The 16,856-nt window shown below is 44.2% G+C and overlaps 1 protein-coding gene across 3 annotated transcripts in view; it reads left to right on the plus strand.

Annotated features, from left to right (window-relative positions):
• PRKCB (protein kinase C beta) overlaps positions 1–16,856 on the plus strand; it is a 328,830-nt gene that overhangs the window by 245,625 nt on the left and 66,349 nt on the right. For all 3 annotated transcript variants that reach the window (XM_003795734.2, XM_003795735.3, XM_023516740.1), the window contains exon 9: positions 784–930. In XM_003795734.2, coding sequence (XP_003795782.1) covers positions 784–930 — 147 coding nt within the window. The remainder of the gene's footprint in view (positions 1–783; positions 931–16,856) is intronic.

The following is a 16,856-nucleotide window of genomic DNA, read 5'->3' on the forward strand; positions in this document are numbered from 1 at the left end:
TACTCCCTGTCCTTGTAGAGTTTCCAGTTTATTGGAGGGAAACAAGTGAACAGCTATTGTCTACTATTAATGGGAAGTGAAGCAGATAGAGGAAATGTGCTTCAGACAGCATCGAGGAGGGCCTCCCGGAGGAAGTGAGCATGAGACACAGCAGGTGGCCAGCATGGAGAGGGGAAGAGAAGGGCCCTGCAGGAGGCAGAGGCGGCGGCAGCAGCAGCTCCAAAGGCAGGAGGAGCCTGGGACCATCAGGGCAGTGAAAGGAGAATGAAGCAGATTTGCAGGGAAGAAGGACCCAGAAGGGATGGGGTTGGAGAGCCAGGTAGGGCCTGATCTTAGAGGCCAGTGAAAAGACTTTGATCTTTCTCTTAAAAACAGTGGGATGCTACTGACATATTTTAAGCAGGAGTTGACTTGGTTGGGTAAGCTCATTCAGGCTGTAGCTGCAGGAGGTCTGGAGGGGACACTCAGTGTGAAGGGATTCAGTGTAGATTGTCCAGGTGAGCCGTGATGGCAGGTGTGGTGGGGGGAAATTGGAAAGAAGTAAATGAATTCTAGAGACAGCTGGGAGGGAAAAGTGACAGTTCCTAGTGATGGATATGACCTGAAGGGAGATGGAGGTGCCTGGACGGCCTCCAGGCTTCAGGCGTGCAGAGTGGAGGATGTGGGGTTGGGCTTTTGCTGTGGATGCCCGGGCTGCAGGAACCGCAGCTCCCAGTGTGTCCGCGTCTTCCCACATGGGCGTCCTCAAACCACAGTAATGTTCTCTGTGTGCTTCTCCTCCAGAGGGCCAAGATCGGCCAGGGAACCAAGGTTCCAGAAGAAAAGACGACCAACACCATATCCAAGTTTGACAACAATGGCAACAGGGACCGGATGAAACTGACTGATTTTAACTTCCTGATGGTGCTGGGGAAAGGCAGCTTTGGCAAGGTACAGTGTGACTTGGTGGCTGCACCTGCTCTGGAAGGAACATCTAACAAGTCAGGCACATTGTTTGTCTCAAACAGATCAAAAGAGGACCCACTCAGGCTGTCCGAGGAGGTGACATTTTAGCTAAGACTTAAGGGATAAGAAAGAACCAGCTATGCTCTCAAAGAGCTAGCAAAGAATGTCCTCAGTGGCAAGGACAGCATCTGCAAAGGGCCTGAGGTCAGGCTTGGTGCATTCTCGGTGTCATCAGAAGGTATTGGGGCCAAAAGCAGGAGGAAGTTATAGGATGTGACATTGCAGAGGTAAGCAGGGGCTGGATGACGCAAAGCCTTAGGAGCTATGCGAAGGAATTTGGATTTTATTCACAGCACGATGGGGAGCCATTGAAAGATTCTAAACAGAGAAGTGACACGATCAGATTTGTCTTTTGGAAAAGATTAACCTGGCAGCCAAGAAAGGAAATGGTTCCTTTCAAACAGCAGCACAGTGGAAGGATGACCCTGAGACTCATAGAGTGATTCTAGATGCTTTTATAGATACCGTGAGACGCTATTCTACTGGAGTGGAGATGGTGTTACAAGGATTCCTGACTCGTTTAGTGTTGTTCTGAGTCTTTTAATCCCTTTGTGGACCATAAAGATGTCTGGCATAAATCTCATACCATGAACTCAGGTGTGTAAAAAATACAAATTTCTCCCCCATCTCTAGGCTTAAGCCCCCAATCTGGAAGTTATCCTTGAGTTTCCTCTCTTTCCTTCTCGTCCTCCCTGCTCCTCTCATGTACAATCCACCAGTGAACCCTACCAGCTCCTTCAAAGCATATCATGCATCCACTAAGCTTGCCATCATCACTGAGCCATGTACAACCCTCATCTAATATCACCTGGATAAGTGCAGAAGCTCCTAACTGGCTTCCCACCCCCGCCCCGATCTTGTTACTGATAATCAATATATTGACTACTTAGCCATAAGTAGACGTGTAGTTAAAGCTCATATTAGGTCAAGGCACTTTCCTGCCTGCTTAAATCCCTCTGATGACTTCCCAGTATGATTAGAATCAATTCTATATTATGTCCCAGACATGTACCAGCCCCTGTCCTCTGCTTCTTCTCATCACCTAGTGTGCTCTGGGTCCGACAGTGGCTCTTGGGTTACTGAACCACACAAGGCTCCCTCTTCCCTTAGAGCTTTTGTGTTGCTGTTCTCCACTCCCCACCCCACTTATTGAGTGGCTGCTTCCTTCCTGTAATTCACATCTCAACTTAGACATCACCTCTTGTGAAGGGTCTTCCCTGACCACCTGCTCAAAGTAGCCACTCATTCATTCTCCACCACCCTCATGACTGGGTGATACTTTCATTGTTTCTTTTTTGGTTAGTTGGTCCATCTTCCCTTTCTAAGTTCAATAAGAGGACTTGGCATGGTACATCATCCCTATAATCCCAGCACAATGGGAGGAATCATTTGAACCCAAGAGTTCAGGACCAACCGGGCAACATAATCTCTACAAAAAATTTCAAAAATTAGCCAAGCATGGTTGTGCCGACCTGTAGACCCAGCTCCTTGGGAGGCTGAGGTGGGAGAATTGCTTGAGCCCAGTGGTTTGAGGCTGCAGTGAGCTATATTTGTACCACTTTGTTCCAGCCTGGGCAACAAAGCAAGATGTAAGACTCCATGTTAAAAAAAAAAAAAAAAAAAAAGAAAGAAAAGAAAAAACCCAAGAGACCTAAGAGTAGGGATCTTCTGTGTCCTGGTCCCCACTGCTGTGTTCCAATGTCTGTGGATTGCCTTTATTCTGTTTCTAGATCAAATGACTGAATGCACGGATTTTTTTCTGTGAGTGGTAAGGTTATCTGCTGAGATGGAATAAGGGATCTGAGCTGATGGTCTAAAGTTTAAAGATCCTTGGCATGGAATGGTAGTAAAGAGTAAGGATACCCAATAAGATTGCTGAGCAGTCCTGAGGTCCCTAAGGTTAGAAAATAGGCAGTTGGCACTGTGTGATTTTGCTGGTAGCTCTAAGCAGCCCTCTTTGTGCAGCTGGAGAAGATAGGAGATTTGAACTGAAGTGAAGATTAGCAGAATCTCTGAGCTGGAAGGTTATGGACCCAAGGGAGTTAAGGATTCTGGGAAGAGAGATGCTCACTGCAGGTCCACAGAGCCTGGCTCATGGCAGGTGCTCAGGAAGAGTGTGTTGGATAAATGAATGAAAATGGTATCTAAGAAGTCTAGCAGGAAGGTGGTCATTGCCTAACTGGGGAAAAAAGGAGTTTAGAAGTCTAAGGATGAAAACCAAATGGATGATGCCAAGGTATTTAAAATATTAGGAAGAATATTTAGGTTTCAAAGATAAAGAAGAGGTTCTAATATGTTGAGGCTTTGGGGAAGTTTTATGAGATTTAAATTTTATTTCTAATAAGTGGTATGTACACACGGCTCATAATTAAAATTGTATTAGAAGGACGAACATCGAGAAGTCACCCAGGTTCACATCTCTCTGTGACCCCTTGCTGCAGCTGCCATCTCAGTGTGAACACGGTTGTTAATTTAATTTGCTTCTTTCCCGTCTCTGTATGCTAATTTAACATTTTTATTCTTGTCCTTGTTAACTCAGAAGAAGTTAGTGTACCATGCATGTATCACTTAACAATATCACTTAACAATATAGGTTAGAGAATTTTGGATGGAGGAATGAAAGTTTCAGAAGGCCTTATGGAAGGGATTGGAGATGGGGTGTGTGTGTTGGGGAGAGTGGAGTGGTGGGAAAATGGATCATTGGGGAACAGTGAGAGAATGAGAGAGAATAGATTGTGTGTTTCCATGGAAACTGTTATAATAATTGAGAGTTCCGTTCCAGACTGGAGATGTAGCATCAAATAAATCATAGATGAAAACCGCAGTGTGTCATGAAAGCAAAATAGAATAACAAACACCTCTATGATCCTTTAAAACATACAGTCATCCTTTGCAACTCTAGTTTTACCAACCAACGTTTTAAATTAATGCAGGTCTTATATTTGAACATTTTGCAGTCTGGTTAGATCCATAGATCAATCCCCTTAAACAGAAGAACACAGATGCAAAGATTTGAGATGAAAGAGATGAACCTTTGGGGTAATCTGTTTACACTTCCCCTCCCCCACACCCATTGTATCAGATCTGGCCCAGAAAAACATGCTTTTAAGCACCCTCCTAATTTGTGAAGTGACTGGGGAATGACACGAGCACTTTGCTAACTGTGAAAATGAAACAAGGGAGGAGAGTGTGAGTTCCAAACCTGTAAGCCCTGTTTCAAAAACTTTAATAAGAACGATTTGGAGAGTTCATTTTCCTGAACAGGTCCAGTTGTTGACCCGGAAGGGTTATCTTACGGGGCCTGTTGCCATATCTTCCTTACTTAAAGATCGATGCCTCCTAGAACTTACATTGAAATGCAGAGCATTCCAATATAGCATTCATTTATTATTTAATGTGGCTTCTTATAGTGTTATCCTTAATCCTCTATATTTATGATTAAACTTTCTAATTTGAACTCTGCCAACCTCTGCACCTTTTAGGAATTTAACCTCTTTAACCTCAGTGCCAGAGTGGTGGTTGTCAGATGATTGCTGGAGTTAGAATTATGCTGCGCAGGGCGGTGCCTATGGCTCAAGGAGTAGGGTGCTGACCCCATACACTGGAGGTGGCAGGTTCAAACCTGGCCCCAGCCAAAACCTGCAAAAAAAAAAAAAGACTTATGCTGCACATATATAAACTGGGCAGATTGTCCTGATGGATTATACAAGTTTACCTGATAAAGTATCTACATGGCATAAATATACTTCTCTGCAACACAGACTTGATCCTCTACCCCTGATGTGCTGCCTTACACACCCATTAATTCATGCTAATGTTGCTTGTCTTCTGAGACTTTGTGTATGCTACTGGTAATGATTTGTATGATCCAGGTCTTTTTAAAAAGTTCTGCTGGAAAGTCTGAATGGAGACTTTTTTATTCTCTTATACCTGTGACTCTTGCCCGCGGAGGGTATCTGCTAAATTGTGTGTCCTGCAGGTTGGGGAAGATTGGATGGGGCTGGGGGAGGCATCTGGTGTGCTGCAGTGGACGCAGATCTAACCCTAGTGAGGGTTAGAAGAACCTCAAAAACGTGACGAACCTCCAAGCCAAAGTACAAAAGGTCCATGTTGAATGAAATGTACTGGAAAATGATTGGAAACGGGGAAAAAATAGAAAATAGCTCAGATGTTCATGAATACTGTGAAAGTTAAAGACATAATAGTATATCTATGAGACATTAAAAAAAATAGTTTTTCCTCTCTCTCTCTCACACACATACACACCTATCTATCTAACGTCGAAAGAAAGATTTTTATGACATAATATCAAGTGAAAATATAAGTAAATCACAGAACATTATGATTAGTAATATAAAATGTACAGTATAGAAATGAATTCTCTTCACGTAATACACTCGTCACCCCTGCTCTCACTGAACTTTTCCCCTCATTGTGTTACTATGAAAATTTTAATAGTACTGAAAGGTTGTAAGAATGCGACACTCAACATCTGTAACACCCACCATCTAGATTCCACCAAATCACGTTTGACTCTTTTTTGCTTTGCCAAGTTTATTCATCTATCCATCCCCCCCAACCCATTTTTAGTGCATTTCAGAGCAAGCTGCAGGCATCTGTCCCCTTTACACCCAAACTGTTCAGCGTGTATATCATTTAGCCAGAATTCAATATTTTTTAATCATCATTTTAAAGATAAAATTTACCTACAACGAAATGCATGCATCTTAAGTGTACGCTTCTATGACTTTCAAAATGCATACTTTAAAACGCCAAGAGGGTATAAACATTAAACAACAACAAAAAAAACCATTCTCGTAGATGTAAAATGCAACTCCACTGTGATAATTTGTCATGTGAAGTGGGAGCCTGTGAGAGTGGGGTTTGCAGTAGTTGAAGTCAGTGAAGGTTTCCAGGAGAAAGTGACTCAAGCTGCATCTGAAGGATGAGCCAAGTGTGCAGAGAAGGGAAGGAGTAGCTGAAAATCTCAGAGCGTCTCTTGGTTCCCCGTCCCCATACCCCAAATAGGCTCGGTTAATCTGTATGGCAGTCAGGGCACCTAAGCTCCTTTTATTAGGATGGATTCAACTGCTGCAACACACAGGACCCCCCCCCCCATGTCTATTGGCTCAGGCCCAAAAGAAGTTCAGTTTTCATTTGGTGACAGTCTAAGACGAGCTCTCCTGGCCCCACCCACTCTCTCCATATGGTGATTAAGGGACAAGGTTCCTTTTGTCTTACATGGCTCCATTAATCCCTCAGGCCTTGTTTATCTCTATATTCAGAGGGCGGAGGAGGCACAAGCTGCTTGTTAAAAGTTTTGGTTTTGGAAGTGGCACCAATCACTTCTGCCTACTCTCTATTAGAGAGAACTTAGTCACATGGCCGCACCTCCCTGCAAGGGAGGCTGGGAGAACAATTTGGTGGACTAACCCGTGGTCTCAGGCACTTTCTCTACAGGTCAGCTCTGGTTGCAGTTTTTCCTGGTGACATAGAAGACCTTCTGGCTTTTCCCTTTAGAACTCCCAAGGTGTGGCACCCCACAAACAAAAACCTCCAAGAGCCTCTTCTCTGTGACATTTCCTTGTGTTCAAATCATGAAACATGCCAGGTGTTTAATGCTGCCTTTCCTGAGGCAGAGCTTAAGCCAGGAATAAATCAAGTAGGAAGAAGTCAGCAGCTTACGAAATTAAAAGGAAAAGGCGGAAAGTCCTTGGAAACGGGGTGCTCAGGTATTACATTTATCTCTAAAAAAATCCCATTGCGTTCCGTTGCTGTGTTTGCGTCTGAGATGGTCTCAAATCAAAAGCAGAGAAGCGAGAGACAAAACCATCATGGAGCTTTCTCTTTCAGGGCTTGGCTTTCCCAGATGAATGCCCAAGAGGTCGATGACATTAAATGCCTGAGGGTGTCACTGAGGAGGCCATTGGGGGTTTGGTAATGGCCCTTTCCACTAGGATACCTCTAGAGACTTAAGATTTTCCTGTCGCTCTCCTAGACACTGATGTCAACTTCTCTAGCTCAAAATTCAGACTGGACAATAATAATAGCCTTGCCCAAATTGCTCAAATACTAGCCACTCATGCCCCTGTTTGGTTTTTTTTTTTTTTAACCCCCTGCCTCTTTTATACTATCATAAATGCTTTGTCTTTAAATTGACTTAACAATGGCTTCCTTTTCTTCGGCTTAGCATTGCCCTAAGAAATAAAACATGTGAAATCCCAGACTTGATAGACCAGCTATGTATTTTTTAATGTGTGTTAGGAGCATGTAATTTTACAAAGTAATTTTTCCTTGTGCTGCTGGTAGGACAAGCACCTTTACTGCGTTTTGTGAGGAATTGCCTTTAGACAGTATTTTCAACCTTTTTTTATCTCATGGCACACTTGAACCTATAATTAAACTTCTGTGGCACACTTAAATTATGTTGATCCAAAAAAAAAAAAAAGTAAAAACGGAATATGCAGGCTCAGCGTCAGTAGTACAGTGGTTACGGTGCCAGCCACATACACTGAAGGTGGCAGGTTTGAATCCAGCCTGGGCCAGCTAAACAACTGCAACAAAAAATAGCCACATGTTATGGCGGGTGCCTGTAGTCCCAGCTCCCTGGGAGGCTGAGGCAAGAGAATTGCTTAAGCCTAAGAGTTTGAGGTTGCTGTGAGCTATGACGCCACACGCAGCACTCTACCGAGGGCAACATACTAAGACTCGGTCTCAAAAAAAAGAACATACTTACTATGCTTTAACCTTCTTTTGAATAATTTAATTAATGATCTTTAAAAATTTTCGTGGCACATCTAAGATCTTATGGCATAGCAGTGTGCCGTGCATCGTTCTAAAATCACTGCCTTAATAAGATCTTATGTTCTCTCGACTCTTTGGCACCTCAGTTACCATTGTATTTCTAAGAACTTGCGCTCTTTTGCTATAATTTTTGTGTTTAAGTGTCTCATCTTCCCTCTCCCCCACAACCTTTATGTCAGTTGAAGAGCATGTTCAACATTCCCTGTACCCTTAAAAATCTTTCTGTAGCCTGGGCAACATAGCAAGACCCTGTCTCTAAATATATATGTGTGTGTGTGTTAGCCAGGTGTGGTGTGCATGTCTGTGGCCCTAGCTACTTGGGAGGCTGAGGCAGGAGGGCCACTTGAGCCCGGGAATTTGGGGCTGCAGTGTGCCATGATGACACCACTGCACTCTAGCCTGGACGACAAAGGCAGACTCTGTCTAGAAAAAAAAAAAGTCCTTCCTGTGATCTTGACCTCCTTCCCCTAGAGCAGGGGTTCTCAGCCTTCCTAATACCGTGGCCCTTTAATACAGCTCCTGTGGGTCTCGACCCCCAGGTTGAAGACCACTACCCTAGAGCCTCACATAGCTCTTTTCTCTGAGATCTGCTGCTCCACATCTTCCCCACCCATCCTCTCCTTATCTTTTAACTCTGTGACTCCTCCCCCAGCAACTTTCTGAAACACCTGTCTCCCAGGTTAGCAGTGAGCCCTTAACTCACACCTGCGCTCCAGATCTCAGCGCGAGGCTTGGCAGCTTGCTGAGGAGAGCAGGCATGTGTAGGGGGAAGAGCGTTGGGACCGAGATTGGAATCTCTATGCCATATAGGGGAGAAGTCACTGCCTTTATAAGGACTCCCCACTGACAGGCATAAGTAATCATTCATTCAGGAAGTATTTCTTGAGCACCTGCTGTATGCCAGGCACTCTTCTAGGTGCAGAGGAAATGTCTATGAACAGAATGGACTAAAATATCTGCCCTCATGGAACTTTATTCAGGTGGTGGTAATGATAATACAGTGACGATGATGATGACACGACCTAACATTATTTTAATCCTATCTTGTGCCAGGCTCTCTTCTGTGGGTAACTATGTCTGTTTCGAGCCAGCCACGGACAAGTGCTTTGCATGTATTAGTGTGCACCTAGTAACCTAACTACCATTCTCACCATCTTGCAGACGAGGAGAATGAGAGGCAGAAGGTTGGAATCACTTGTTAAAGTCACACACAGCTAGTACATGGCATTTGCCAGACCCAGGTTGATGTAGATAGTATGATTTGAGGCTCTTGATTGCTTGATACTTAATACTTGCGTTTCTAACCTCAACAGTCGTCACCTGGAATGTCTCTAGGTTAGCCATTTCCCCTCTTATTTTCTCATTTTTCCTTCTCAGCGCTGAGCAGAGTTTACATGCCTTATCTTCCCCCTGACCCACTGCTGTTAGACAAAGCACAAGCTCCTAGGGCTGCAGGGCTGCAGTTAGTCTGTCCATCCTCATCACTCTGCACCTGGCGGTCACCTGCCCAAGGGCAGGTGCCCCCTGGAACTGTGGGTTGTCAACAGCAATTCCTGAGAGGGCCCTTGAGAATGGCTTTGACTCCTTCAGCCCCTGCCCTTCTGACCTTTTCCTCAGGTTGCAGCCTTGTGGGATCCTCTGAGGCTTGGAGGCATCTGCAGTGTGTGCAGTGACTCCTTATCGACCCTCACCAACTCTACCGCCCAAGACCACCCACGCCAGTCCCGCTCACGTGCTCCCATTGCTTCCAGCATTTAGTGGGCTCATGCCCGTTGACCGGGCCGTGCTGTGGGTTTACATACATTCCATCATATTTGTTCTTACCGTAGCCCTGCAAAGTAGTTACTACTAATAATGCTTTCATTCCTGTAGGTCAGAGAGGTGGAGTAATTGTCCAAGATCGTACAGCTGGGGGGAGCGAGATCTTGAAATCTGCTTTTGTGATTCCACTTGCCTCTTTCCATCTCTACTCCACTTTGGGGTCCACGCACCTCCCTAGACGACTAGCCATTTTTCTTTCTTTCCTTTTTTTTTTGGAAACAGAAGTCAGAGAACTTCTCTAAGAACTATGAAATGACATTTTTGGGCTCCTCCTTCTTCCGTGAAAAAGAGAGTTGAAAATGATATAACTGCCTTGGTATAAAGACAAATATATTAATATCACACATTAATGCATTTTCTTCAACCTAAAAGTTTGGGGGGCGGTTCTTGTGATTTAAGAAAAAATTAATAATGCTTTCATGAGCTTTTAAAAGGATGGTTGGGCTCTTAGCACAGTGCCAGGTAGGTTTGATCTGGAGGTTGGTCCTGATTTCTGAACGTCTCAGCATCTCCACAGCATATTCCTTAGTGCCCAACCTCATCTCCCCAAAGGCTAGGCTGCTTCCCTGGCGTGCTCTCTAGGCACAAGAGACTAATCCAGTGCTCTGAGCCCCAGACCACAGTGTCCTCTGCTGCAGCCAAGCTCAGCACTGAATTTCAGCAGGAAGACACCACCTGGGCAGATTAAAAGGCAGTTTAGTTCATACCAGTCACAAAGGCCTCTCCTTAAGTCTTTGAGCTCCTGTTGTGGGAGTCTAGCCTAATTTTAATCTCATTAGTGGTATGTGCTCACACACACATACACATCCGTACATTAGATGTGCTTATATAATCCTGCAGACAAAGGCACTCCCCTGTATTCCACCTGCTTCGCTATCTCCCTGCACCATATGGTGAGTTCCTTTATCATATGGTTCACAGATAGCACAAAATCTTTGCTACCTGTTCCCTTAATCCTCTTCCAGAGAACCTTTTGACATTTGCTGTCTGATCTTGGATTCCTGCCTTCCCTTTGGTTCTCTCCCCATTGCGGCACTTCCCCTCGGGCCTTCAATCTCTCCTTCCTTCATGTGCAATTCTGACTGCAGTCCCTTTTCTGCCAACTCATCTTCTCAAATCATTGTGAGGCCCTTCTTCCACTTCCCCCAAATTTCCAGGTCTCTCCTCAATGAAGTGGCTTACTGTTTCTCTAGCCCCCACGTCCACTCCTCAGAAGATAGTATATCACAGAACAAAGCCAACATCTATTTTCCTCAACACAATTAATTCTATCAAGGAAAATACGAAAATATCAGGGATTTGAGTTTTTTTTTACCACCACCCATTTGCTGCAAGGGGATCGTCAAGCCAGGGTGAGCGAAGGGGGTATTTGCTGGAAAGATGTGATGTGTTTCTGTGCATCTCACAACCAAAAGGCAGGCAGTGCAGCCAAACAAGAAAGCTTCCAGGAGCCCAGCAAGCATGTCTCCATTTGGGGAGGTGGGGACTGTTTTCCCTGCTTCTTGATAAGCTCTCTCTCTACAGACAAGCCCTACCTCCCCTGGCCTTCTTGTCACTTCTCAAGCCCTTTTGTCTAATTCTCAAATCTAGAATAGCCTATGCATCTAAAATCCTGGGAAAGAAAAGCTGATGGGCCAGTGTAGATCAGTGGCCAAGGGGGTCGCTTTTCTAGCCCTTCATCCGGAAAGACAACAAGAACAAACTCTTAAAGCAGACGTGATGTGGGCAGTTTCTCTGAAAGAAGGAAGAAAACGAATGGCCTGGCTGACACAGGCCAAGGTAGGTGTAGTCTGTAAAATGTTGTTTATTCCTTGGGGAAAATATCACAAAGCTAAATCAAGTCCTCTTATGGAAGGACCAGATTCCTTATGTGTTATTTCAGAAACTTACCATCCTGGTAAAATGAATCCCTGGTTACTAACATCATAACCCATAATCTTTTCTACGTCAAGCATAATGGCAGAAATGTGTTCTGCTATTTGTAGAAATTTGTACTCACCTACAGATGTGTAGATTGCACATCCAATAATTTGGGTGTACAAATGTGGGTGGTTCATATATTAAACACGTCATAGTTTGCTTCAAACCCTCACCCCCTACCCCAGCTTCACATTAGGTAGCGACCTCATTGAACACCACTGCAGAGATCGATGATATTTTTCATCTGAGTTTTTATACTCATTGCTCATTAAAGCTTCACAGTGGGTCTTATGAGGTAGGTGCTGTTATTATCACCATTTTATAGATGAGGGAAGGGAGACTTAGAGAAATGAGAAACTTGCAACACTGGAGACGGGTTTAAACCAGGGAGTCTGGCTCCTAAATACATCACCACTAATCTGTACAGCATCCCTGTACCCAGACTCCCACCTTGCAGATATCCCTGATAGCAAAGGTCTGTAACACCAGGAACAAATGGAAGCCTGGGCTCACAAGGCAGATAAGATTATACAGAAACAGTCTTTGTGCAACCTAATTGTTGAAAAGAATGACAAGCCTTTAAGCTTCCTTTCATTGTCTTTTAGTAGGAGGTGTCAATTATTCGTTTGTTTTCCCAGGAACCATCCAAAACCAAAAAAAGCAGTCAAATGAAATCTGATTTTATGTTAACCGTCTAGCTTTGTCAACTATAACATACGATTCAAAGAAATTTGACTAAGCCATATATGTCACCAATATCTATTTTATTTCATTTTTTTTTAGGCATTCCGATTCTTTTTTTTGAGGCAGAGTCTCATTATGTCACCCTGGGTGGAGTCCTGTGATGTCACAGCTCACAGCAGCCTCCAATTCTCAGGCTTAAGTGATTCTCTTGCCTCAGCCTCCCAAGTAGCCGGGACTACAGGCACCCACCACAATACCCAGCTATTTTTGGGGTGCAGTTGTCATTGTTGTTTAGTTGGCCCGGGCCCAGTTTGAACCCATCAGCCTTGTGGTATGTGGCCAGTGCCCTACCCACTGAGCTACAGACGCCACCCAAGCATTCCTGTTCTTACTGTGTGTGAGTGCTTAAAATCTACTCCCTCACTAAATTTCGAGTATAGAATACAGTATTGTTAAGTATACTTACCATGCTATAAATTAAATCTCTAGTACTTACTTACAACTGAAACTTTGACCCCTTTGCCCGTCATCTCTCCATTTCTCCTACCCCACAGACCCTAGCAACCACCATCCATTCTCCTCTCTGTTTCTTCAAGTTCGACTATTTTTTTAGATTCCCAATGTCAGTGAGATCATGCAGTATTTATTTGCCTTTCTGTGTCTGGCTTATTTTACTCAGCATAAGATCCTCCAAGTTCACTAAGGCTTATTTTAGCTGAAAAGAACTCTTCAAAAGCTAGAATTGATACATATCCGTTTTGTTGATATCAGTAATGAGAGTTGATACAGCCCATAGTGTTGAAATAGCAGTTCTTTCACATTTCTTATTATAACCCAATTAAAACATGTCTTATTAGATCCAACCCGAAGTCTTCTTTTATGCCCAAGGGTTAGGCATTTCAGGTTTCAATCTCCTCTTTCCACTCCTCCCCCTTCCCAGCCATCTCAATGAGTCATCCCTGCCACTGCTATAGTGACATTTGCTTAACAATGGCAAGTCCGCTGGAGCCAGAGATGACTAGGCTAAACGTACCTCCATTCTAAACTTCGTTTCACACTTCCATGGCTTTCTGTGCTAGTGGGCAAAAATTCAACTTGATTAAATCTAAGGTGTGACATGGCATCATTTTAAAAGGTTTAAAGCTTAATGTGGTCTGCCAACCTGACCTGTGAAAGGAAAAATTAGCTTATCGAATCCAGCCCAAGCCTACCAAACAACAGTGACAATTACAACCAAAAAATAGCCGGGCACTGTGGTGGGCGCCTGTAGTCCCAGCTACTTGTGAGGCTGAGGCAAGAGAATCGCTTAAGCCCAAGAGTTTGAGGTTGCTGTGAGCTGTGACGCCATGGCACTCTACTAAGGGTGACAAAGTGAGACTCTGTCTTTAAAAAAAAAAAAAAGAAAGAAAAATTAGCTTATCTATCACACAGATCTACGCTTTTATCATCTATAAAGAGATGTCTAAATACAGATACTTTTGCATAATAAATCAAGAAAGAACCGAGCTGTATAATCTGAGTTGATCTACACACTGGAAATTACTCCCCTTTTTTTTTGGTCTGGCCAACTAGAAGATTGATCTGAAAGTGATTCAGTCCTACCTGGATCCACACTATTAGCTCCCAGTACATGTCTTTGTCCCATTAGGCCACTCTGCAAGTTTTCCTGAAGTACATCTTCAATTGTCCAGATTTTCCCAGTTGCCTTCTCCAAAACAAACTGTCAGAGACCCGAAGCCATTTCTGGACGGCTGAGTCCCTTAAACCACTTCCTATCAGATTGCTGTGGCCACTGTTAAATATCAGATTGAAACAGCTGTACATGTGGATATATATGCCAGGGGCTGCATGCTGGGTTATTTTGTTTGTTTGTTTGTTTGGCTTATGTATGGTGTCAGATGTGACAAAAAATATGCATGGACCTTTTTTTTTTGCTAGTCAGCTTTCTGTCGTGTTTATGTATTTAATGACTCTTTTTCCAATGTGCCCCAGAAAGGAAACAAGGCTGGATCCCCCTTGCTTCAAGCATTTAACCCAAAGTTTGAACTTGTCAACCTTTTAATAAAATAGTGAAGGGGCTCAGGGTCCATTTAAAGTTTATTGAATGCAAAGTGTAAGGGCAGCAGTCCCAGGACACACCTTCACCCAAGAATGATGATCAGTGCTCCTGGTATGGGGAAAAGTGACAATCATTTATATAGGCAAAACCCGGAGTTGTGGGACAGAATTATAGCTTTTTCGTAAAAAGCCTAGCATGCAGACCTAAGATTTTATTGACTACTATTGATTGTATTGGCTGCTACTGATGATACTTTTGTAAAGAGATAACACACTTGGGGGTCTCTATCTCCAACATCCTTTAGTCCAGGTTTGAATGAAGCATAGGGAGTCTGGTTTATGTAGAACGTCTCAACACAAAGTTTAGACAGCAGTGGGCGCTCACCAAAGAAACTGTTCTTATACCCCTTTTATGGATGAGGGGCTGAGACTCAGAGAGGTTGCGTAATTTGCCCCAGAATACACAGCAAAGTACATGATTAAAGTCAGGATTTAAGCTCATGATTTCAGAGTCTGAACTTATACTTACTCTGATTTTATAATTCTACTTAGATAGGAGCTTCCAGATCAACAGACTCTATCAGTGCCATGATCTCATTCTTACATGCAGAGACGGTCAGGATATCTACCACATGATAAAGAAGCTAACCAATACCCAAGTTTCTCTCGAAATCTTGCTCCTAAGTAGGTGAGTGCCCTTGGAAGAACAGGTGGATGGTGTTTGGCCAGTGCGCCAGCCCCTGCTTACAACACCGTCCTAATGACCTCTAGCCAACTCACCTCCTAGTGAGGGCTTGGCCCGGCACAGGGAGGCTACAGATATTTAGAAGATTCTGATTTAATTGGTCTGGAGCGGAGCCCAAGCATCAGCTTCTAAAAGCTCCACAAGGAATTCTAATATGCAAAGTGAGGAAACAACAGCTCTGTGCAGGCAGGCAAGACAAACCCAAGGGTAGGAGGTGGGGGGAAGGAAAGGATCATATGTCTTAAAACTTACAGTTGAGCTCATATAAAGAACCCTCCGCAGGTGTCTGGGTGGAACCCAAGCAGGAGATAGGCCCAGAGAGTGAGGGGATCCTCAAAGACATGGAATCTTAAAATAGACGGCAGGTGCACACCTCAGAGCACATCAGTATGCTGGCCCTGCACCCAGCCTCATCTGCAAGCCTGCTTCTAGTGTCCTGGGCATCTCCTGGTACCCCTGGAGGCCTGCAATGTACACACATGGGTTTAAGTCACTGTCCATGCCTCTTCCGTGACCACCTCAGCCCACCACCCCTTAAGGATGCCCTTCTCCCAAGTCAGTAAGTATTTGGGGACCCTATGAGCCTTAGAGGTCTTTCTAATTTAGACGCAGCATCTGAAAGTATCAAGTCTCTGTTTGTTAGTCAAGCTTGCAAACTCCAACAATGCTAAATGTTTGGTTTCCCTCTTCCCTTCTCCCTTTCTGAACCTGCTGTAGGAATGTTATTAAAAACACCATCCGCCAGAGCATGGCGTGTTCAAAGATCCACACAAGACAATTCTTTTAGACCTAAGGTCTAGGGAAAGCTCCTTTTTCTCCTCAAAAATGGTTTTCCTTATAGGAAATATAAATTTTAGTACGTTTCCTGTATCTCTGATTGATGTGGAAGCAAAGGGGGGAGAGAGAAGAGGAGGGAGAGAGAAAGTAAGAGGGAGAGGGAGGGAGACAGAGGGTCTGCACGTGGGTAATGAGTGTATACATACATATACACATGCACACATACTTACTGTGTGGTATATAATCACTTTTAATTACCTGTGTTGAGGAACCACATGTAATTTACCTACCATAAGATTCACGTGTGGTAGTGTCCCCCAATCCCGAATGCTACCTAAATTCTATGAGTTGGATTGTGAGTCATATATAAATTAAATAATGCTGACACCTAAAACCCGGAAGATCTTTGGTGATCTAGATCTAGAGGATTTTATCTACTTCTTCTATTCAGATCTTTTCATTCATTTATGCAACAAGCAAATCCTGAGTGCCTATCACGTGCTAGATGTTGAGGGCACAACTGTGGGCAACTCAGACAAAAAAGATGTGCCCTGACGGAGCTCACATTCTCCTGCGGGAGAGTAGCGAGCAAATAGGTATTGATGTTACCCGAGGCGTGGTAAAGTGCTGTGAAGAAAAACAAAGTGGGGAAGGGGGCTGGGGAGTGACAGAGGGAGCTGTGAGTTTGGAGAATGTGGCAGGTGAGGTCACCTTGGACTGTGAGCTGAGCAAGGTGAGGGAGCAGATGATCGAGTGTGTCTGGTAGATTAGTCCTGCAGGCAGGGAAGGCTGCGGGTGGGGATCCCAAGAGATGAGAGTGTGTCCTCAGTGCAATGGGAAGACAGAGGAAGGACTTGGGAAGGTGGAGAGACAGGAATCAACGTGGGGTTTTAAAGCCTGATCCGGGAGTGTAGAGGACAGCATGCAGGTGGGCGCAGGAAGAGCGGAAGTAGAGAAGTGTCCGGAGGCAGTCACAGAAGACCAGTCGCAGAGGACCACAGTGGCTCAGATCAGCAAGAAGGTTGGATATGGCATACCTGTA

This window comes from Otolemur garnettii, unplaced genomic scaffold (assembly GCF_000181295.1).
Source record: "Otolemur garnettii isolate 467f Iridium unplaced genomic scaffold, OtoGar3 scaffold00096, whole genome shotgun sequence".
Classification (NCBI taxonomy): domain Eukaryota; kingdom Metazoa; phylum Chordata; class Mammalia; order Primates; family Galagidae; genus Otolemur; species Otolemur garnettii.